General features: G+C 37.8%; 1 protein-coding gene across 1 annotated transcript; it reads right to left on the reverse strand.

Moving 5' to 3' along the window:
- Window positions 1-3,229: 3,229 nt before the first annotated feature.
- Window positions 3,230-4,269, reverse strand: LOC107062515 (uncharacterized). Its single transcript, XM_015313209.1, has 2 exons — window positions 4,110-4,269; window positions 3,230-3,978 (listed from the first exon to the last, which is right to left on the reverse strand). Exons 1-2 carry the CDS (start codon window positions 4,267-4,269, stop codon window positions 3,230-3,232), a joined length of 909 nt encoding a protein of 302 aa, XP_015168695.1.
- Between the last annotated feature and the right edge of the window lie 19,174 nt (window positions 4,270-23,443).

The raw sequence follows: 23,443 nt of genomic DNA on the forward strand, positions 1-23,443 counted from the left end.
CACCAAATCACCAGGAGCGAAGGTTCTCTTCTAAATATGCTTATCATGATATAACTTCATCCTCTCCTTGTACAGTGTAGACTTCTCATAAGCTCTCAAACGGAACTCATCCATCTCATTAATCTAATCTAGTCTAAGGTTTGCACTTTCGCTCCAACTAAGATTCAACTTCTTCAAAGCCCAGAGTGCTTTATGCTCAAGTTCAACTGGTAAATGGCATGACTTTCCAAACACCAATTGATATGGAGACATACCAATAAGCATCTTGAAAGCTGTCCGATATGCCCATAGAGAATCATCTAACTTTCGTGCCCAATTTGTTCTGTTGGCATTCACATTCACTATTTTAGCTAAAATCGCCTTAATCTATCTATTGGCCACCTCCACTTGACCTCTGGTCTGTGGATGATAAGGAGTTGCCACCTTGTGCTGTTTAATCCCGTATTTGGCCAGAAGCGCATTGAATACTTTGTTGTAAAAATGGGAACCACCATCACTGATGATAGCTCTAGGTGTGCCGAACCTTGAATAAGTATTCTTCTTCAGAAAACCAGCAACACTCTTGCCATCATTATCAGGCAAAGCAACTGCCTCAACCCATTTGGACACAGTTAACTGCCACCAATATGTATTTCTGCCCATAGAAGCTCACAAATGGCCTCATAAAATCGACGCCCCACACATCAAAAGCTTCACCTCCAGAATAGGTGACATGGGTAACTCATGGCACCGAGAGATGGCTCCTCACCGCTGGCACACATCATAACTCCTTACTATGTCCATCGCATCTTGATGAATTGTGGGCCAGTAGTACCCACACTGAAGTACCTTGTGGGCTGTTCGAGCACCTCCATGATAGCCACCTACTAGAGAGGAGTGACATGCCTCTAGAATGTACAACATCTCAGCTTCAGAAATGCATCGCCTGATGATGTTAGCAGCACACACCTTGTACAGATAAGGTTCATCCCAAAAAATACTTACCCACATCATGCAGGAACCTCTTCATTACCGCAAACGTCATCCCCTCAAGCATCAAGTCACTAAAAAGAAAGTTAGAAAAATCAGCAAACCGAGGAATAAGATCAAGAGTAGCAGCTAATACCTGCTCATCCGGGAACAAATCATTTATTTTGAGTTCGAGTTCCTCTTTCTTTACAGCCTCCAACCTCGACAAGTGATCAACCCCCTTGTTCTCACAACCTTTCCTATCCTTAACCTCAAAATCAAACTCCTGATGAAGTAACACCCATCTGATCAACTTTGGCTTTGCATCTTTCTTTCCATGAGGTATCTCAGAGTTGCATGATCGGTATTGACTATCACTCTAATACCCTGCGAGTAAGCTTTGAATTTCACAAAAGCATACACCACCGCCAGTAGTTCATGTTCAGTAAATGTGTACTTTCGCTGTGATCCATTCAGTGACTTACTAGCATAGTAAATTGGATAAAACATCTTGTTGTGCTTCTGCCCCAACACAACTCCTAAAGCAGTACCACTAGTATCACACATTACCTCAAATGGCTCAGCTCAATTTGGGCCAATGATCACTAGTGCAAAAATAAGCTTTTCCTTTAGGTATTCAAAGGCTCTGAGACATGCCTCATCAAAAACAAATTTCACTTCCTTCTCCAAAAGCTTGCACATGGAGTGTGCAATTTTATATAAGTCCTTAATGAAATGCCTATAGAATCCGGCATGTTCTAAGATACTTCGAACATCCTTCACACAAATAGGTGGAGGGAACTTTTCAATCACCTCAATTTTAGCCTTGTCGACCTCTATCCCCTTCTGTGACACCTTGTGCCCAAGGACTATGCCTTCCTTGACCATGAAATGGCACTTCTCCCAGTTCAGCACTAGATTTGCCTCCTCGCATCTCTGTAAGGCCCTGCTAAGATTAAGAAAATAATCATCAAAAGTGTCACCTACCACTGAAAAATCGTCCATGGATACCTCCAAAGTGTCCTCCACCATGTCCGAGAAGATAGACATCATACATCTCTGGAAAGTTGCTGGTGCATTACATAGTCCAAATGACATGCGTTAGAATGCAAAAGTACCATAAGGACATGTAAATGTGGTATTTTCCTGATCTTCAGGAGCAATTGATATCTGGTTGTAGCCAGAGTATCCATCTAAGAAACAGTACCACCGTTTTCCAACCAACCTGTCAAGCATCTGGTCCATGAATGGCATCGAGAAGTGGTCCTTCAAGGTCCACTCATTTATCTTCCTTAGTCCATGCACACTCGCCATCCAGTGACTGGTGTTTGTCTGACCAACTCATTCTCTGCATTCACGACCCTAGTCATACCACCTTTTTTGGGTACACATTGCACTGGGCTGACCCAGTGACTGTCAGAAATGGGGTACACCACCCCATCATCTAACCACTTGATAATCTCCTTCTTGATCACCTCTTAATTCGGTGGGTTTAACCTTCATTGGTGTTCCATGCTTGGGCTGCAATCCTCTTCAAGCTGGATCTTAATAAGTGCATATACCCAGAGGTATCCCGATGATGTTAGCAATGGTCTACCCAATTGCCCTTTTGTACCTTATCAACACTTTAATCACAACTATGACCTGTTTATCATTCAAATATACAGCTAAGATCACAGGTAAAGTGTTGTTAGTACCCAAAAGTACATACCTCAGGTGACTGGGCAGCTATTTCAGTTCCAGCACAGGTGGCTCCTCAATAGATGGTTTTGCTGGAGGACTTGACATATTTTTCAAATCCAAGTCCAGTTTCTCTGGAAATGAAGAGTGTGCTCCCATTCCTTCCAAAACGTTCACGGTCTCTACATAATCATCCCGAAAATCAGCTTCAAAGTTCATCAACACAGCTGCTAATGTTTGAACAACCAACCTCTCTTCAATGGTTGCTCCCATCTCTTCTTCATCAACAACTTCTATTGCAGACACCACATTCATGTCATGTGGTTGTTTCATTGACCGGCAGATATTAAACTTTACCTCTTCCTTGTTGAGTCTGAACTTTAGTTTCCTCTCTCAACATCTACCAAGGCCCGTCCTGTGTCCATAAATTTTCTTTCCAAAATTATGGGAGCCTCAAAATCCACTTTGCATTCCAAGATCATGAAGTCTGCCGGAGAGATGAACCTTTCCACCTTTACGAGCATGTCACATAGGATGCCCACAAGCCGCTTCACTGACCTATCCACCATCATCAACCTCATTGATGTGGGTCTTGGAACTCCTAACCCAGTTGCTTGTAGATGGCCAATGTCATCAAGTTTATATTGGTCCCTAGATCACACAAGGCCTTTGCAAATTTGATTGATCCAATGGTACATGGTATAGTGAATGGACCTGGATCTTTCTTCTTCTGTACCAGAGATCTGGTAGCAATAGCACCGCAGTGATGAACATTATTAGTCAAATCAATACTTACAACTCTTTTTTTTGTAACCAAGTCTTTCATGAACTTTGCATATCCTGGCAACTTCTCCAGGGCTTCAACCAAAAGTATGTTTACTAACAGTTGTCTCAGCATGTTAATGAACTTTGCAAACTTCCCATCTTCAGCCTTCTTTTTGAGCCTTTGAGGGAAATGAGGAGGTGGTCTTGGTATCTGCTGAAGAGTCATAGTTCCCTCAACCTTTTTTTCTTTTGCTCTTGCTGGTTTTTCTATTGATTGAGCATCTTCCAAATCATCTACTTGGTGAGCTTCATCCTCTTCTCTTCCAACTTGTTCCAACACCTGCTCATGTTTAGTACTTGCAGAAATTGGGTCATCAAGAATCTTACCACTCCTGGTGGTGATAGCCATGCAATGCCCGTCCTTCTTAGGATTTCGGATCATGTCACTTGGTAGTGACCCATTCTTCCTCTGATTTAATGAGCCTGAAAGTGGCCCCAACTGCTGCTCAATTTGTTTAATGGAGGTAGTGTGAGAGTCTACCAATTGACTCATATTGGAGAAATCACCTTTCATCTCCTTTACCCCTGCATCAGTTGATTCAACTTTTTGTAGCACTTTGGCCAACATGTCTTCTAGCTTAGACCCACTGGAACTACCACTTGTCTGGTCTCTATTACCTAGGGGTTCATACACACCACTACGATTATTTCTATACCCATCTCTGTTCTGCTAGTTTCCCTGCTCTCTGTATGCTGACCGATTATATTGTCCTTCTCTAGAGGAGTTCCGACATGTGTTTCCAGAGGTGTAACCCTTGTTTCCTGAGTTATAATTCCAGAAACCTCCTTGGTTGCCCAGATAATTAGCTTCCTCATCGAGATCGATATGCTTATCTTCATACCTGTTCGGCTGACCCACAACGTTTACCTTTTTAGATTTTGAGGCAATATGCTTTGAGAGTATATCTTTTTAGGTCCTCATGTGTGCCATGTCCTAATCCCTTTCTTCTTCTGTTTTCCTTTGTTCAGTTGAAAGTTGAAAAGTGTACCCAAGATCTCCTACTTCTGCATCTCTGGTGTACCATGCCCTATTGTTCTTTGACACCTCGTCCATCTGCTGCATGCTCTCTGAGAATGGCTTCCTCATGAATGATGCTCCGCAAACTGCATCAGCAACATGTTTAGTAACATAATTTAAGGATGTATAGAAAGCCTGTTTTAGATGTCTCTCAATAAGACCATGGTTTGGGCACTTCTTCAGCTTTTGGCTGAATCTCCACCAAGTGTCATGCATTGCTTCTCTTGATAATTGCTTTGATTTCGGAAAGAATCATTCCAGGAAAGCCTCATTCAACTCAGTCCAAGTCCTGATTGAGTCATCTGACATCTCATTCAACCAGTTGGTTGCCTCTCCAGTAAGAGACAATGGAAACAACCTTAATCTCATCGCTGTTTGGCTAACTCCAGGCATTTCTTGTGATTTGTAGATCGCCACAAAATTCATTAGATGCTGATTAGAATCATCACCATACCTTTCAGATTTAACCGTTGAATCATAGTGCTGGTGATTGTGAATTTCACACCTGGAGGTAGTGTAGGTAACACTATTGCTCCTGTAGCTCCTACTCCATCCAAGTCAGCATCATCTTCTTCATACGTCATGTGAGCTAGATGCTGTTTTCTTCCCCATGGAGATTTTGGTTGGCGGTTGGGTAGAATTAGTCCATCTACTCCTTAGTTTTCTTCCACCACTCTAGGCTGGTTATTCCCAACGTTCTGCTGAACACCTCTTGCAGCAATTTCAGCTTCCTATCCCAACCTTTGCCTCTGTGCCTTAAGTTCTTATGCATTCACCATTTTTTGAAGTCTTTCGAAGTTCTGGACCATAAGGAATCAATGGAGCTCCTTTACTCCTAGTATTTTGCATGCACAGTAAAACTCACCAGAAAGAGACAGAGACAAAGAACACGACGTAAAATTAAGAAATATAACTACAAAACGAATAAAAGCTAGTAAAACACTTCTGAATTGAAATTCCCCGGCAGTGGAGACAAAATTTGATACGTCCAAACTTACACCTCAATTAAGAGATATAAACGATCGAAGTCAATTTACAGAACTCAACATGAGTTGAGGTAGATCCCACAGAGAATTTCTTTACAAAAATGATTTTAGTGTGGCGTTTACTCAAATGTCGTTATTATTTCCTAAAGAAACAATTATAGAAAGTAAACTGGGTTTAGTTGTAATGTTCTAGTAACTAAAATTTGTAATCAAAATCCATATTAACAATTAACAGAGCTATCAGTTCTCAGTTTGTTTCAATGATTAAAAGAAACTAGGATTGTATTCCCCATAACGTTCACCTAATGTTCTTCGATAGTTGAGTTTCAGGAAATTTAACTCTACAAAATACAGACGAGTTTGATATCTTTGATACTTCTCAATCTAATCAGATAATGTTCCCTCAAGTCCTCTCGGTCCCAGAGTGTTACTAGTTTTACCCTCATTTACAATGGTGTTAAAGTTCTTTTCTCTCGAACTCAAACATTGACTCCATTTCTTCTAGCTAATTTAGCTTTTTCCTAACTACTATTTTTCTCTCGAACAAATAATAGATCCAGTCTCACTCCAATGCGTGCAATAATCAAAATACGTTAATAATTAATGCTAGATTATAATTTGCAAACATAAATCGCCTATCACTCATTTTACGGAATTACATTTCAATTCACGTCATATATCCCACAATCCCAGTTGTGGTATTTAGCCACTCATGATTTTACGTAAACATTTAGAAATACAAAATGAAAACATGTTGAGAAAGTACTTAGAGAATAAGCAAATCAATAAGCTACTTCGATAATTCAAGAACCGGAAATCCAAACTTCAAACTTAATTAAATGTTAAAATCAAAAACCAAAAGATTCGAATAATAGAAACTATGTTCTTCGTTCAACATCAGACTAGATATCCAAAAAAACAAAAAACGCCCTAATTAATTCAAATAAAGTGTTTTAGAAAAAGTCCTACTCGAAGTAGGACTTACTTGTCGGACACTTCACGACCACTTCTACGACCCATCAAGGGCTTCACGGTCCGTGAAGGCCCCCATGGTCTTCACTTAGTACTTCTGCAGTGTTGCATCTTCAAGGTCAACTCACTAGGTAGGTACTACGGGCAACTCCACGGACCGTCATAGGGACCACGGTTCGTCATAGTGTCCGTGGTGTTTACTTGGTCACTTCCTATTTAAGCTTCTCGAGGACTAAGTACTGGATAATTTTCACGATCACAACCACGGGTGGTTATGGTGACCACGGCCCGTGGAACCTTTCGTGGTCTTCAGTTGGTTGCTCATGCACTCCATCTTCCCAAGGCCCAATCAATGAGTCAGCTTCACGAGCTCAACTATGGACCGTTATGAGGACCACGGTCCCTGAGGATGGCCGTGATCTTTACTTGATCCAACCAAATCTCAACTTCTCCAAGCCTTCATACTGGAAATACTTCACGACTGGCACCACGGTTCGTGACAGGGACCACGACCCGTCTAGGTACATGTGGTCTTCACTTGATCACCATCATCTTCTGCTTCTTTTTCCAATTTCCCACACAAGTAAGAATCTGTCTACACATTCATAAAACACATCAAAGCATACAAAAATACACTCAATTCTATTATTAATCCTTAGTTTTCAAGCATCAAATATGCCAAGATTTTGTGGCACATCACTCAACTCGACAATGATTGCAATGAAATGATCTAAATTAATTTATAACATAGGAACATATCCTACACTATCAAAATACAAGACTTTAACCTCACATAAAACTAAAGACTTCACTTAATCCTTCGATCAGTTCCCTTGCCGCGTATAAGAATATATACCTTTTTAAGAAGAATGATTTTTGCTTTTGTGAAAATGTGATTGTAAAAACTAGGTTATTTCTTGAAAAAATGACCAATATAAGATGGACAAAACAATCTAGTGCAGCGCAATTGTTGAGGACTCTATTTGTTAGTTACTGTACCTTACCAACCACTGCAGCTGTGGCAGCTTTATAGCTGTCCTCTGAGACATGTCTGAAACTTCAGCCACTAATGAGATCAAATCCCTTACTAGGTCCCATGATTTATTAAATCATCAAAACTTCATAATATAACATTTTCAATTTAAAATAGTTTCGCTGCAAACATCCATAATATTATATTAATGTATTAACTTACATATGTAGAGCATGTCATCAACAATATATGACATGAAGAAAAAGGAGAAAATATATTTATTTAATACAATACCACAGAGGGAAATAAATAAATAAAAGACTTATCACATGTAAGTAGCTAGTGATGATATGGAAAAGTTGCTTGCCTTCCATTTTTTTTTCTCTTTTGGAGAAATCTTTGCAACGATTTTTTCATGGAAACTCTTGTTTGTGATGGTGATAATGGATCCGAAAATGATGACATTGTCTTTGTTTTCTCCTCCATTTCCTTATTAGCAAGATGTATTTAAGCTCTGGCCTGTCATACCAGAAAAAAATATAATTTATAACATAACAACTCATTTATTATAAAAGAAATTTAAATAAATATCATATTTTTACTTTACAGTAACAACATTTTTCACTCTTTAAGTGAAAATGTGAAAGAGGCTTAACTAATATATATTGATATTGTAAAATTTCGTATTTTTACTAAGTAGTATAGGAGTATATTTCAATTTATGCTATAACAATAGTATGACTTGCTTGTACGCTACTAACTAAGGAAAGAGATTTGAAATATATTTGAACTTTGACTGAAATAGCTGTAAAAATTCCAAACTTTGGGTAGGACCTATTAACCCCATGCACTATTTAATAGTGTATTTTAAAGATATATAAGTACCCACCTGGACAAGTTACTATTTATAATGATGCAATATCTATGATGTCCATGTGTACACCTATATATCTTTAAAATACACTATTATAAAAAGTGCAGGGATTAATAGGTCCTACCCTAAGTTTGGAATTGTTGTATTTTGGTCCAAATTCAGATATATTTCGAACCCTTTTCCCTACTAATTATAGAAGATATAAATTAATTTTTCGAAATCGTACTCAATCCTGTAGTATCTAAGGAAAATTTAGAACATGTCTCTTCCTTAAGAAAATTACTTCATTTTATTTTACCCCCACCCCCCATATCTAATTAAAAATGGAATTTTCCATTACAATAATTATTTTTGCTAGTCAAATATAAAATAAGAACATCATTTCATCATTTCAAAAGTAAAATAAATATTTGTTATTATTTCGATGAATAACTATTTACATCAATTTCTTACTAAATTTATAAGTTCTATCGGATTTTTTTAATTATGAATTTCCATGTAATTTCAGTTCAATTTTTATTAACAAAATTTTCTAGACCACTTCCCACGAACATGGAAAAAAGTTGCATAATTACTTATACTCATATTGTAATTTAGCCAATAGCCCAATTGGAAGAATCTATTGTACCTTTTATGTTTTGACATATAAATATATATGTGTAGATTGAGGAAGCAATATATATGAATTGTAGTTTAGACTATATAAACTACAATTTTTGAATCCATCTCTAGGTAGTTAAGGAGCACTTTCTCCTTTAATAAGTTTTATATGATACAAATTTCAATTAGTCTAGTTATTAATGGATATCCAATACTAAATGAGAAAAAAAAAGACATAAGGGAGAAATTGAACTTCAAAAATTCAAAACATGTATAGACTTAGTTAGGGGTGATATGGCAATATTACTCAAAAACTCCTCATGAACTCTTTTGAAAATCGGTGTTTCATCTCTTCTTAAATGTATAAACATTTACTCTTGGGAATACTTAGTTCCCATATATTATTTAAAAAAAATGAAACTCAACTCTACTCTTCCTCATCCTCCTTTACTCAAGTCTTAAAACAAATTATAAATAATTGTAAAAGACTTCTCAAAATAGGGTTCAATGCCGAATTATGGACGTGAGCGACTCAATTAATGTTTTCAATAACCATATATAGGACTCAATACATGGAACTCAACGACTCCAGAACTCAAGGACTTAATGATCCAACCTAACTCAAGAATGCTCAACTCATAAGGTTCGTGCAGAATTATGAGCATGAACGACTCAACTCAAGGACCTTCATGTATAAAATATGGTAACCCATAATTATGAAATATAGTTTCAAAAGGGTTAGGAACTCAATGCTTAAGAACTTAGAACTCGCAGACACCACTCCTCTCAAAGATACTCAATTTATGGAGTTCATGCGGTATTATGGATATGAATAACTCGACACAAGGGTCTCAAGGAAAATATAAAACTCATGGGTACAACTCTTCTCATTCTCAAACTTACTTTCTCAAAATATAGCTCAAATCGATAGTTGATCTCAAAGGGAGTCACAATTTGACTCAAAGACTTTCTTGAACTCTACTCTTAACTCTTCCTTGAATTTAAATTATGAATTCAAGGATCATGATTTTATATATATATAGGATCTCTACATGATTAAATTAAGTTTATATAGTTGATAATGAGATATGAGAGAAGGCATAAACTGGAGGACATTGGCGCTATGTCAAAGATGAATTAAATTTTATAGTTGCGAAAATAAATTTTGGGACAGAGAACACCGTATCCCCACTGCGAAGCCGAGAAGGGGTGTACTTTTCTGGGGACTGAATTTTTAAAACACCTCCGCGATGCGGGGCTGGATACATATTTTTTCCCAATCTTTTCTTCCTCTCCCAAACTCGAATCAACTCAAACCTACTGTAATTGTAAGGTCAAAACTCACGAATTCTTATAACCCAAAATAATATCAGTGAAACCTACACAAGAAACTATCAATTAACTCATCTTATTTGAAAACCCTCACCTCAACAACTCAACATGAACTTCATTATCAAAGAACGAAGCACAAAACCTCAAGAACTTAACAAGATTATCAATATACTCAATCTCATGGATGAAATTAGTAAAAGAAACTCATGATTGGCGTGTGGGCCAACAAACCAAATACTAAGGAACCTTTTATACCTCTTTTGTATCAAACCCTTGGCGAAACAAATCCTTGATTCGCAAGAAGGCTTGATGAACGCCTTGGACCTTCCCTCTTTTCTCCTATTTTCTCTTCTTGATCTCTCTTCTAAAACTCTAAGTGTAATTAGGATTTGTAAAACTGACCAAATCATATTTGACCCCAAAATATTACTAAAGATCATTTTAATCTGATTGGGTAAGGAAAAGGCCAAAATACCCCTCACTAATTCGGATAGCTTTCCTTAACTGGATAGGCTAACTTCAAACGGGCATATCTCTCTCATCTGAACTCGAAAGTTAGCAAACTCAGTTGCGTTGGAAAAAAGACTCAAAGATCTTCCATTTGATTTCTTGTGGGTCTCCTAATTTATCATGGGCTAAAAGTTATGGTCGTTTGAAGTTGAACAGAAACTTAAAAGAACTTCGGAATGACTTGAATGAAATTTAGTTAGTTATTTTTGGAACTAAAGGTGCTACATCTAGTGACTTTAACACTTAAGAAAATTTAAATTCCTTGGTAAAATCTTACTCAGAACGAACAATGGTTCGAGTCTTAGCTCAAAATTTTGCGAGGTGTTACATTATCTCCCCCTTGTGATCATTCATCCTCGAATGACGGCTGAACTGGGTATAGAACGGGTTACTTTTACTATCTCCCCTGACTCATGATCTTCCCTACTAATACAAGCTGAACTGATTCATACTAAGAGTTGGGACTCTCTATAGCACCTAAATAAAGAATGATGCTGTTGTGAACATAGTAACGCTCTCTATAAGGTTACCTTATCTGAAACAAACAAAGTTATGGCATGAAGTAAGACTAGGAATACCATGCCTCATTGGCTGCAACTCATAACTCTCACAAGGGTACATGACTTATGACCAAGGTTTGCGTCTAATGGTACGCTCTTGCTGTATTCAAGCTTAACCCAAAATCCTAAGGTTCGGGTTCTATACCTCTCTATAGGGAGTCTCATCCCAAGAAAATTACTCTTTACCACCAAATTTATGCTTAGTACTCTAACAACTCAAGGACTCCTATTAACCAACTTCTTGAAAAGTTCCCATTCTCTCATAATCTTTTCCATACCAACTAGAATTTCTTGCATTACTACTCAGAACCAACTACAGGCTCTCATTTAACTATTTCTCATAGTAAAACCTCATCCTCCTCTTCCTCCTCATTTATAACCTTAGGTGGAATTGTCACACCATAATTATTATGATGAGAACATTAATCTTCTCCTTCTAACATCACTCCACTACTAAAAGGACCTCTGAAAAGATATCCCCCATGCTCTTTTGAACTCATTACTATCTTATTCTCAACACTTGACTTGATTTGTCATCTTATACTCTCCGCCTTATGTCTAAAGCTGATACTTGAAAGCTATACACATATCCCATCATCTCTAAACTAGTCTACATCCCCTTCACTCTAATACTCATGAAACATTTACCTCAAGACTACCAAACTCTCCATAAGCCGGTACTAAGACCTCTTTCTAAGATGCTTCTCTTAACCTCTTCTCATCGGCTCCTAAGGCTCTTTTTATCTAACTCTTTAAGAAGTTTACACTTGCACCAGCCTATCCCATATATGCAGCTTAATTATACAATTTAGGCACACATTAAAATCATAGCCCCAATTGGGACCTCGTCTGGTCACATACCACCTCGGGTGTACCTATTACTGCTCTACCTACATGCCTCTCCTCTATGGGTCATAATACCACATTTTCATTGCAAGTTACCACTTTGATCTCCTCACCTATTTTATGTCAAACCTACTGGAGCAGATCTTGAAACAAACACCATCACCCTCATGTTGCCATCTTTTGATCACAACAGTCTTCTCAAAATACAGCTTAGTATCTAGTACTAAACACGGATATCAATATGATCGCTCACACCTTATACTACTTGCGACTACCAGAAAAGTCAAGAAACACTCACTCATAAAGATGTCATGACCCGTAGGAAATCTTTATCTCTCCGTCTTCCTACCTAAAAATTACTTTCACCTTCCATTTCACAACTTAAGTACTATTTACTCACTTCCTGTGCATTACCTCTCAAATAGTTCTATCATCCTTTAAATACCATGGTGTTCTCGCTTGCATCTATCACCTCATGAATACTCTACTCCCTTCTTCAACACATGTATTTAGTCTCCTCTAACACGATGGCACATCAGCATCAACCTTATTCTAGTCACAAGTGTCCTCTATCTCATCCTGATTTGTGACTATTCCTCTTCCTTCTATCAAGAACTCTCTACAGCATTTTTATTCCTTTTCCACTCTTAAAGGAACTCATCACTTATAACTGACTAGGTGCATGATTGCAATAACATAATCTGCCCCATTACTATCTCCCTTTCATAGAATTCTATACCTCGACATGCATTTTCTTAACTTAAGGGCACTCCTTACTACTACTGCTCATAATTTCATAATTCATGCTATCATTTAGGGTGAAAATATTACCCACGCTATAAAACACACTTCCTAATAAGGATCTCAGCTGAAAAAAGATTAAGAGAAGAGAGTACAACTCACTTTTAGCTCAAACGCACGATTCATATGAATATGAGTGCATTTTCTTAAACTTGACACTTAACTCACTCCCAGGATTCTCTCTAGCACCTCTGCAGGTATATGACTTCCTCAAGATTTTTGCTAAGAATAACTCATCCATAAGGATTTTGGGCTTTACCTTTTAACAACCTTTAGTATAAGGGGCACTCAAATGGATATGAGAACACACGAGTTAGAATAATTTCCTTATGACACAGTTTTACTACACGATTTGGAGTATGAAAGAAGCAAAACTTTTCTTAAATGTCTGTAGTCCCTCGTTTATAGAAATGGCCTCTCACAACCATAAACAAGACCCTACTAACATGACTTCATAGACACCCTAGGACACTTGAACTCTGTGCTTTGATACCAAGTTTGTCACGACCCGAACCAACACCCTGGACGTGGTCCACACTTGAGAACCATTGTTGGTCCCCAAGCGAACCCTCATCTTGGCTGGTTACAAGTGGAAAACTAAGTCAAACATGCATAAGCTTTAAACTGAATTAAATTCATTGAACTCCAATATTGAACTTCAAGAAAGTCTGAACAATACTCAAAAGAAAGTAAATACAGAAAATATTCTCAACCCTATCTATCTATGAAGCCTCTACTATTACAGAAGTATATCGGGACAAGAACTACGACATCTCAAAACTACTAACTGCAAGGTAAGGTGAAATTTTCTGAAATATAAGAAGGCTCACCAAAGCTGACTGGAGTATCACATGACCTGAATGTACGAGGATGTTAGAGAAATTCTAAAGCATAAATATAATCTTGAACTGATAAAAGTAAACATTCTTACCTCATCTAAAATCACTCAACTTAGGAAGAAGATACTCAACTCAAAGATTTGATACTCAACTCAACTAAAATGAATAGGGCTCAACTCAATAATAAGATACTCAACTATGTGAAAGATAGTTCAACTCAACTCAATGAAATTCGGCTCAACTCAAAAATAATATACGTAACTCTAGATACTCAAGGATAAAGCCACAATAAAAGATGCAATATATGGAATGTTGTAATTGATTGAATTGTGTTATATTAAGCATGAATTGATGATTTCCTATGGTTTTTATGATGAATCCTCCAAGAACCCATAAAATCCCCATATTTCTAAATTGTAATCTTGTGATGTGGGTCTTTGTTGATGAAAGAAGAATGTTATGAAATTATGCATGTAGTGATTGGGTTACTTGAATTATGATGCTATCCATGTCTAATATTTGAATTCTAGATGTGTTGATTGAAATTGAGCTTTGAACCTTAAAAGGGCAAAGTATGAGAATTACACATGTTTTCATGAAATATATGTAAATGCTTTAAGAACACTTTGAGAGTGAAGTGTCTATGATTATGATGTAGTTGAAAGGATATTCGCATATACACACCTATTCATGAATATGATATGATGTGAAAGGTTTTCTCACATAATGAAGATTCTAAGGTTGAAAGGCTTTCTCACCTAACTGAATCTAAGACCTGTATGTAGACATGGACGGTGAAAGGTTATTTTCCTGCATGATCTAAGAGCTATCTTCTGAATTAAGCATGGGTTGACTGTCAAAAACATTCTTCCATGAATATGAACTAAGTCAAGACTTAATAAGTACTCCGTAGGAATAATTTCTTAGAACTGAGTGGATATTGATATGAGATGGGAGCCCTCACATTAGTTGAGCCTACATTTGGAAGCCCTCAAGATAGTCGAGGTCGGATTTCTAGTAGCAATCTCCTTATCTCATAAACTATGTGCCCCCATAGGTTATTTAGCTAGCGGATCCACCTAAGCTAAAAGTATGGTTCTACTTTAGGCAAGTAGGACACCCCTTTTCGGTGTGGGTAACACTGGAGGATCATGTTATAGCTCACATGGCTTCATGTTGGTCAAGTCTTATTTCCACTATAAGGACATGAATATGAATTATGAAATATGTTCACTTAATAAGCTTTGTATATGAGTCTGAAAGTCTCTTAAGATGATGATGATTATGTTGGCTATGTTTTATGAGTTATGCTCTCTAAACTCTTAAATCGTGTTTAAATTGATAAATTTCATACTTTCAAATGAAATGACCCTTTAATTAGCATGTTTTCAATTTTTTTATGCATGGCTATCATACTTAGTCCGCTTTTGTACTAACGACTACTTTTCCTACATTTTCCCCAAGTGTAGGCTCCAGTTCTCGAGGTGATAATTCTAGTGGCCAGAGCTTAGACTTGAGTATCTTCCAAGCTTGGTGAGTCCTCATGGTTCGAGGAAGGCTTTTCCCAATGTTGTAGTTTTGTTCATGTATTTCCCTTTATGGACATGTTGTAAGGGATAGGCCCTATTTCTTTCAAACATTATAATAGATGTCTATGTTGACACTTAGTGTCTAGACTTCCACTTTTCTTTTATGAAATTTTTAGTCATTGAAATGTGTTTTTACGCTTATTGTTCTATTGCTTATGTTATAAAGACTAAGTTGCTTGTATGGAGTAGTTCGGGTTTCTATACGCCATGTTACTTTTAGGGGGTACCCCTGGGTTGTGACAAACTTGATAAATAGAGCACAAGGTTTAGAATGATTTTAGGATTATGTCTCATAAGCCACGTCTAGTAGAGTCGCACACCACATTTATGAATAAGAAGCTATAAGATGTTTAGGAAATTCCACTTCTTTCCTTACTCTTAAGTTATGCGATAAAGTTTAACTTTATATGATCTTTATTCTAATCCTTTCTCGATGGTCTACATTATATGACTACTCAAATGGCTTTCACAAGAAGGAATGAGGAAGAGAATGTGAATCGAGGAGCTCCTCTTCAAAATCTTCAAGCTCCAGTTGATCCTTTAGCCTAGAATGTTACAAATGCAGAGTTTAGGGTAGCTTTTCAAGTTCTGGCTCAAGCCGTAATGGCCCAAGCGAATAAAGAGGTGATTGCTCCCGTGAACCCTAATGTGAATTCCGCAGCTTCAAGAGTGAGAGACTTTGCAAGGATGAACCCTCCAGAATTTTATGGCTCTAAAGTGGAGAAGGATCCTAAAGGGTTTATTGACGAGGTCTATAAGTTACTTTCTATTACGAGGGTTACATAAATAGAAAAGGTACAGTTAGCCGCTTACCAATTGAAAGATGTTTCTCAAGTGTGGTAAGATCAATGGAAGGAAGAAAGGCCGGTAGGAGCGGGTCCCGTTGAATGGGAAGTGTTTAAATTGGCATTTCTTAATAGGTTCATTTCCCTTTAGTTGAGGGAAGCTAAGATTCAAGAGTTCATTAACCTTCGTCAAAGGAGTACGAGTGTGAAGGAATATGCTATAAAGTTCACCCAAGTATCCAAGTATGCTCCAACATAGTGGCAGATACGAGGGATAAGATGAATAAGTTTCTGATAGGAGTGTTCGGCATAGTATTCAAAAAATGCCGTACGACAATGCATGTGCAAGATATGGATATTTCAGATCTCATGGTACATGCCTAACAAATGAAGGAAGAGAAACTTAAAGAAAGGAATAGGGAGGTGAAAAAAACTAGGACCAGTGATGGGAACTTCTCCAATACTAGATATGATGGACAAGATCGACCAAGGTTTAGACAAAGGTTTTCCAACCAAGGTTCCTCTAGCACTCCTCCAAGGGTCAACAAGGATAGAATGTCCAACCCTAAACCATAAGGAGGTGTTGGTAGTGTTTCTTATGTGACTAGGTCTACTTGTGTGAAGTTTTGGAAGAAGCATGATGGTAAGTGCCTAGCCAGCACGGAGGGTTGGTATGATTGTGGAAAGAGTGGACACAAAATGAAGGATTGCCCCATACTTATGGCTAAGGAAATAGAGGGCAAGCAATCTCCTCCTAGTGGTTCAAACTCCAATGCTCCCAAACAAAACTGCTTCTATGCTCTCCAAATCGAGGTGAACAAGAGAATTCTCCGGACGTGGTCACAAGTATGTTAAATTTTTTCCATATAGATGTGTATGCTTTGTTAGAGTCCAGTGCTACTTTGCCTTTTGTGACACCATATGTGGCAATGAGATTTGATCTGAGCCCTGATGTGTTGTTAGGACCTTTTTCTGTCTCTACTCCTCTTTGTGATTCTTTGGTGGCTAAAAGGGTTTATAGAAGATGCCCCATTTCCCTATCCCATAGAGTTACTCTTGTTGATTTGGTAGAGCTTGATATGCTAGATTTTGATGTTGTACTTGGTATGGATTGGCAGCACTCTTGTTATGAATCGATTGATTGTAGATATTGGGTATTCAAGTTTCAGTTCCTGAATAAGACTATCCTTAAGTGGAAGGGGGGAAATTCTATGCCTAAGGGTCAGTTTGTCTCTTGATTAAAGGATTGAAAGATGATCTCCAAGGGTTGCATTTACCATAATATTAGGGTGTGGGATGTAGATTCTGAAACCTCTACTCTTGAGTTGGTCCCTGTTGTAAATGTGTTTTCAAAAGTGTTCCTAGATGATCCACCTTGTATTCCTCCTTGCGGGAAATAGACTTCGGTATTGACCTTCTCCCAAATATGCAACCTATCTCAATTACTCCTTATAAAATGGCCCTAGCTGAGTTAAAGGAGTTGAAAGAACAATTGAAGTACTTGTTGGATAAGGGCTTCATCCGACCGAGTATCTCACTATGGGGTGCTCTCGTGTTTTTTGTTAGAAAGAAAGATGGGTCTCTTCTTATGTGCATTTATTATCATCAGTTGAACAAAGTGACCATTAATAATAAGTATCCTCTTCCAAGGATAGATGATTTGGTTGATCAAATACAAGGGGCTAGTTACTTCTCGAAAATTGACCTTAGGTCGGGTTATCACCAATTAAGGGTGAGAGGTGAAGATATTCCAAAGACGGCTTTAGGAACCCGATATGGTCATTATGAGTTTTTCATTATGTCGTTTGGGTTGACTAATGCTTCGGCAATTTTTATGGACTTGATGGATAAGGATTTTATACAATACCTTGATATGTTTGTGATTGTGTTCACTGATTATATTTTGATCTATTAAAGGAGTGAAAATGAGCATGTTGACCATTTGAAAATTGTATTGCAAGTTCTTAAGGACCATTAACTTTTCACAAAGTTTAGTAAGTGTGAATTTTGGTTAAAATCTGTGGCTTTCCTTTGTCACATTATATCAAGTAGGGGTATTGAGGTGGATCCTAGAAAGACGGATGCGATCAAGAGTTGGCTAAGACCTCTAACTCCTTTGGACATTAGAAGCTTTTTGGGTCGGCCAGTTATTATAGAAGATTTTTTGAGGTCACCATATAAACTTTGGAAGATATGTTAAGGGCTTGTGTGATTGACTTTAAGGGTACTTGGGATGGCCATTTGCCATTGGTAGAGTTTGCCTACAATAATATCTATCACTCAAGTATTGGTATGGCTCCATTTGAGGCCATGTATGTAGGAGGTGTAGATCTTCTATAGGTTGGTTCGAGGTAGGGGAAATGGCTTTGATAGTCCCTAATTGGTTCTAGATGACATTGAGAAAGTCTTACTCATTATACAGAGATTGAGAACGGCTCAAAGTCGACAAAAGTCCAATGCCGATGTGAGGAGGAGGGATCTAGTAATGAGGTTAACGATTGGGTCTATTTGAAAATCTCGCCCATGAAGGGTGTGATGAGATTTGGAAAGAAGGGGAAGCTTAGTCCCCGGTATGTAGGCGCATACAAAATTTTGAGGTGTATTGATAAGGTTGACTATAAGTTAGATTTTCCAAGTGAGTTAGCTTCGGTGCATCCCATTTTTCATGTCTTCATGCTTAAAAAGTGCATCGGGGATCCAACATCCATAATCCCCTTAGAAGGGTAGGGGGTTGGTGAAAGTCTTTCATATGATAGAGTTCCGGTAGAGATTCTAGACCGACAACTTAAGAGGTTGAGAAACAAGGAAATAACTTCTGTGAAGGTTTTGTGGAAGAATCAACTAGTTGAGGGTGCTACTTGGGAGGCCGAAACCGATATAAAGTCCCGGTATCATCTTCTTCCTTCTACTCCTACCCTAGCTTGAGGTAATTATTTCCTCTTGAGTTTTCCTTATTTTGGGAGTCATGTCTGTTATTTGAGTTTTCCCATGATTTCCCTATGTTATGCATGTTCATGAGAAATTTATGTTTTTTAAGAAAATGAGCTTTTATGATTGAGTTTCCTCATGTTGTTGTGCTTTGAGTAAGAGTTGCCTATATGATTCATGAGATGAATTGTTGAACATGCTTTAGTTATGCTTTTGAGAATAAATTGAATAAAGGCTCCATGAGATTGTGTTGACTATGCTTTTAGCTTGGAGATGGTAATTCCTCCTAAGAACATGAGAAATATTTAGATTTCGTGCATAATGGGTTGTTAGATGTAGTTCCCACTTCCTTGTGGTGCATTGAGCATGTATGAGTTGGAGTGGATACTTCCTCCTTTGAATTTTGCATTGTTTTAATTGTTTTGCATGCAAGATGGGCTGCTAGTCTTGAGTCTTGTGTCTAGAAACGTCCCTAGAATCTCATTCGAGCAAAAGTGATCCCAAAGGGAATATATTGTAATACCCATACCCGAAAGAGAAAAAGTTAGCAAATTGTAAGAACTTTCAGGTGCCACCCACAAAGGCCAACCACACCCCGTTGGTGGGCCTTGTGGATGGGCACCATGGGAGGCTGCCTAAGGCAGTGAACTACGGCCAGGACCCATGCCCCGTGGAACCACCGCCCATGGTTAGGAGTCATGAGTCAAAGTCCAGAAAACTAATCCACGGTTCACCAGGACAGACCGTAGGTCCATCCACGGTCCGTCGGTTAGGTCTCGTGGGTGGGGCTTGTGGGACGGTTAAGTTGAGGACTTAAGGATCTTTTCCGGTTTTAATCCAACTTAAGTGAAGTCGTTTTGCCAAAAATTAGGATCACTATATAAGCCTTTTTAACTCTTAAATTCACCCAATTAAGTCATAAATTCCCAAAGTTCATCCTCTCCCAATATTCTCTCTCTCGAACTTGAAGAAAAAGAAAAAGAAAAAGAGGGAAGTTGGAGCTAGGGTTCAAGAAGCAAAGTTCTTAACATCAAATTCATTGGGCTTTATTGTTGAGGTATGGTAGCTTTCATCCACGGATAGATTTCGTCCACAGAGTCCCTTCAAAATCCTAATTTCAACGATAGAAATCCCCATATATTAGGGTTTGATTCCAATCATGGGTTCCTTTCAAAATTTATTCTAATTGATTGAATTGTGTTATATTAAGCATGAATTTATGATTTGATATGATTTTTATGTGAATCCTCCAAGAACCCATGAAATCCCCATATTTCTCAATTGTAATCTTGTGATCTGGGTCTTTGTTGATGAAAGAAGAATGTTATAAAATTATGCATGTAGTGATTGGGTTACTTGAAGTATGATGATATCCATGTATAATGTTTGAATTATAGATGTGTTGATTGAAAGTGAGCTTTGAACCTTGAAAGGGCAAAGTATGAGAATTATGCATGTTTTCATGAAATATATGTAAATGCTTTAAGAACACTTTGAGAGTTAACTGTTTATGATTATGATGTAGTTGTTGTGTTGTTGAAAGGATATTCTCATATACACACCTATGCATGAATACGATATGATGTGAAAGGTTTTCTCAAATAATGAAGATTCTAAGGTTGAAAGGCTTTCTCACCTAATTGAATCTAATACTTGTATGTAGACTTGGACGGTGAAAGGTTATTCTCCAGCATGATCTAAGAGATATCTTATGAATTAAGAATGGATTGAGTGTAAAAACAATTCTTCCATAAATATGAACTAAGTCAAGACTTAATAAGTACTCCGTGGGAATAATTGCTTAGCACTGAGTGGATATTGATTGAGATGGGAGCCGTCACGTTAGTTGAGCCCGGGTTTCTAGAAGCAATCTCTTGGGATAGAAGCCCTTATGATAGTCGAGGCTGGGTTTCTAGTAGCAATCTCCTTATCCCATAAACTATGTGCCCCCATAGGTTATTTAGCAAATGGATCCACCTAAGATAAAAGTATGGTTCTACCTTAGGAAAGTAGGTCACCCCTTTTCGGTGTGGGTAACACCGGGGGATCATGTTATAGCTCACATGGTCTCATGTCGGTTAAGGCTTATTCCCAAAATAAGGACATGAATATGAATTATGAACTATGGTTACTCAATCAACTTTGTATTTTGTCACGACCCAAGGTTATGCCCTAGATGTAACATGTCGTACTAGATCCCGAAAGGCCTAACATAAGCCACTTAGAATATCTTAACATAAAGCAATATAAATGAGATGAAAATTTTAAAACATTTTCCATACAATCGAAGTCTTTAAAAAAGCAAGCGGAAGTCTTTCACACTTTGTCTCAAGCCATCTAAACTCAAATTTGAATAAAATTTTGGGACACAGCCCATACAAAAGTCTAAAAAATAAAATAAAGACATAAAGGAAAGGTGATCACATCCTCTATGCTATGAGGACTCACCAAGTCTTCAACTCCTTTGCTCTACTATAACATACATACATACTTCATAGCTAATTCAAGTGTAGAGGGTTAAGGATGAGGAAACTAGGTCATCAACACCACAACAACACATTAGGTATAGCATCATTACAATCTAAGTAATTCACCTTTCATACTCGAGTTCAAGGAAGAACCAACCTTCATACCTTCTTGCCTTTCTTGGGGCATCCATGCTTCAATTACCAATTAATTCATAACAAATATATAATACAAGGTAATTCATGAAGTAATAACATAATGAACATCAATATAAGCAATTGACATATTCCTTTCATAGCCTTCAAGGCTTCATTCCAATAATCAACCCTAATTTCATAGAAATTATACATAACCTAGGGTAGAATCATCATACAAACATGAATTACATAACATCACATTCAATTCATACCCTTCAATCAATATCCAAAACAAACTGAGGTTAGAATTAGGAAAAGAAGGAGAAACATTGGTCTCATGGGGAATTCTTCAAGAAACCACCTATACAACATAAATTCATCCATAATTGTTCATATAGCATCAATCAAAGTCAGTTTATAACATCAATTTCACTTTAGAAAGAAGACCCACGTTTTTGGATTGAAACCTAGAAATTAGAGATTTTGAAATTCATCTTGAAGGGGTCTCTTGGAGAAAGGAATCCCAAGAGTGATAAGCAACCATACCTTGTTGATGAATTAACCACAAAAATCTGAGTTGAAACCTTGGAGAGATGGTCTTCTTCTTGAAGCTCCAATCTTCTTCAATGGAGTTCTTGAGAAGAGAGAGAGTAGAAAGAAGGAGGAACTTTAGGTTTAGATCTTTGGGGTATTGTGCTTGAGTGATAAAAGTGAGGTAAACTGACTTAAAGATCATTATATACACGTCCCCTAAAGTACCCAAAATACCCCTCACTTAGTTGGACTCTTTAATGAAGTAAAAATTGATTTCTGAATTTCTGCATTTTCGTCGTGGAACAAGTCCGCGACGCGGAGCTGTTCCTTGAAGATACTTGGAATTAAATTTCGAGACAGTAGAGTCCGTGACACGACCCCGTTGCGAACTAAGTTTTTTCTCCTTGGGGGAGCTAGTCCGCGATGCGGAGCTATTCCCTCCAATTGTAATTTGCAAGCTGTCTTGGTAGCTTGCTTGGCCAAGGTTGGGATCCTCATCGGATTCCCTTAGGGTGACCCCGGGGTGTCGTATTGGAATGTTTTGACCTTAGATATATATATTTGCCTAATTGAAATCTTTTTACAAGATTATACCATCATACGACACTCCCAAACCTACCCAAAACCTAAGGACACACTAGAACACATTCTACTCTAGTTTTTGGACGTCGTGGTTGTTTCTTGACGTTTAGACTTTTACTATTCCAAACTAAGTCAATTGCATTAATTTAGGTTTAGAAACATCATTTTTACTATTTTTAAGTCATTATTCATAAGGTGTGGCTCTAACTTAAGTCATACAATTTCCGGGGTGTTACATTAAGTTTACCGAATAGTCCAAGTATGCTCCATCCTTTATGGCGGACACTAGAGGTGATATGAGTAGATTTGTAACGGGTATGTCTAGTTGGGTGAGAAAAGAATGTTGTTCGGCTATGCTTCATGATAACTTGGATATATCCTGTCTTATTGTGTATGCTAAGCAAATAGAGGATTAGAAACTCAAAGAAAGGAATAAGCATGCGAAGAGGCCTAGGATCGATGATGGAAATTCTTCCAAGGGTAATTCCAAGGGTCAAGGTCGACCAAGGTTCAAGAGAAGGTTCTCCAACCAAGGCTTCTCTTGTGCTCCAAGGGTTAAAAGAGACAGGGTGCCTAACCCTAAGCCTCAAGGATGCAATAGTGGTGAATCTTCTGTGACAAGGCCTACTTGTACCAAGAGTGGCAACAGACATGAGGG

The sequence above is a fragment of the Solanum tuberosum genome, unplaced genomic scaffold (assembly GCF_000226075.1).
Source record: "Solanum tuberosum cultivar DM 1-3 516 R44 unplaced genomic scaffold, SolTub_3.0 scf00238, whole genome shotgun sequence".
In the NCBI taxonomy this organism is placed as follows: Eukaryota; Viridiplantae; Streptophyta; class Magnoliopsida; order Solanales; family Solanaceae; genus Solanum; species Solanum tuberosum.

Coding starts and splice junctions, on each gene's coding strand:
- LOC107062515 (XM_015313209.1), bottom strand. CDS start 4,269: ATGAGGAAGCTAATTATCTGGGCAACCAAGGAGGTTTCTGGAATTATA. Junction 3,979..4,109: donor AACTAGCAGAACAGAGATGG/GTATAGAAATAA, acceptor CAACTGATGCAG/GGGTAAAGGAGATGAAAGGT.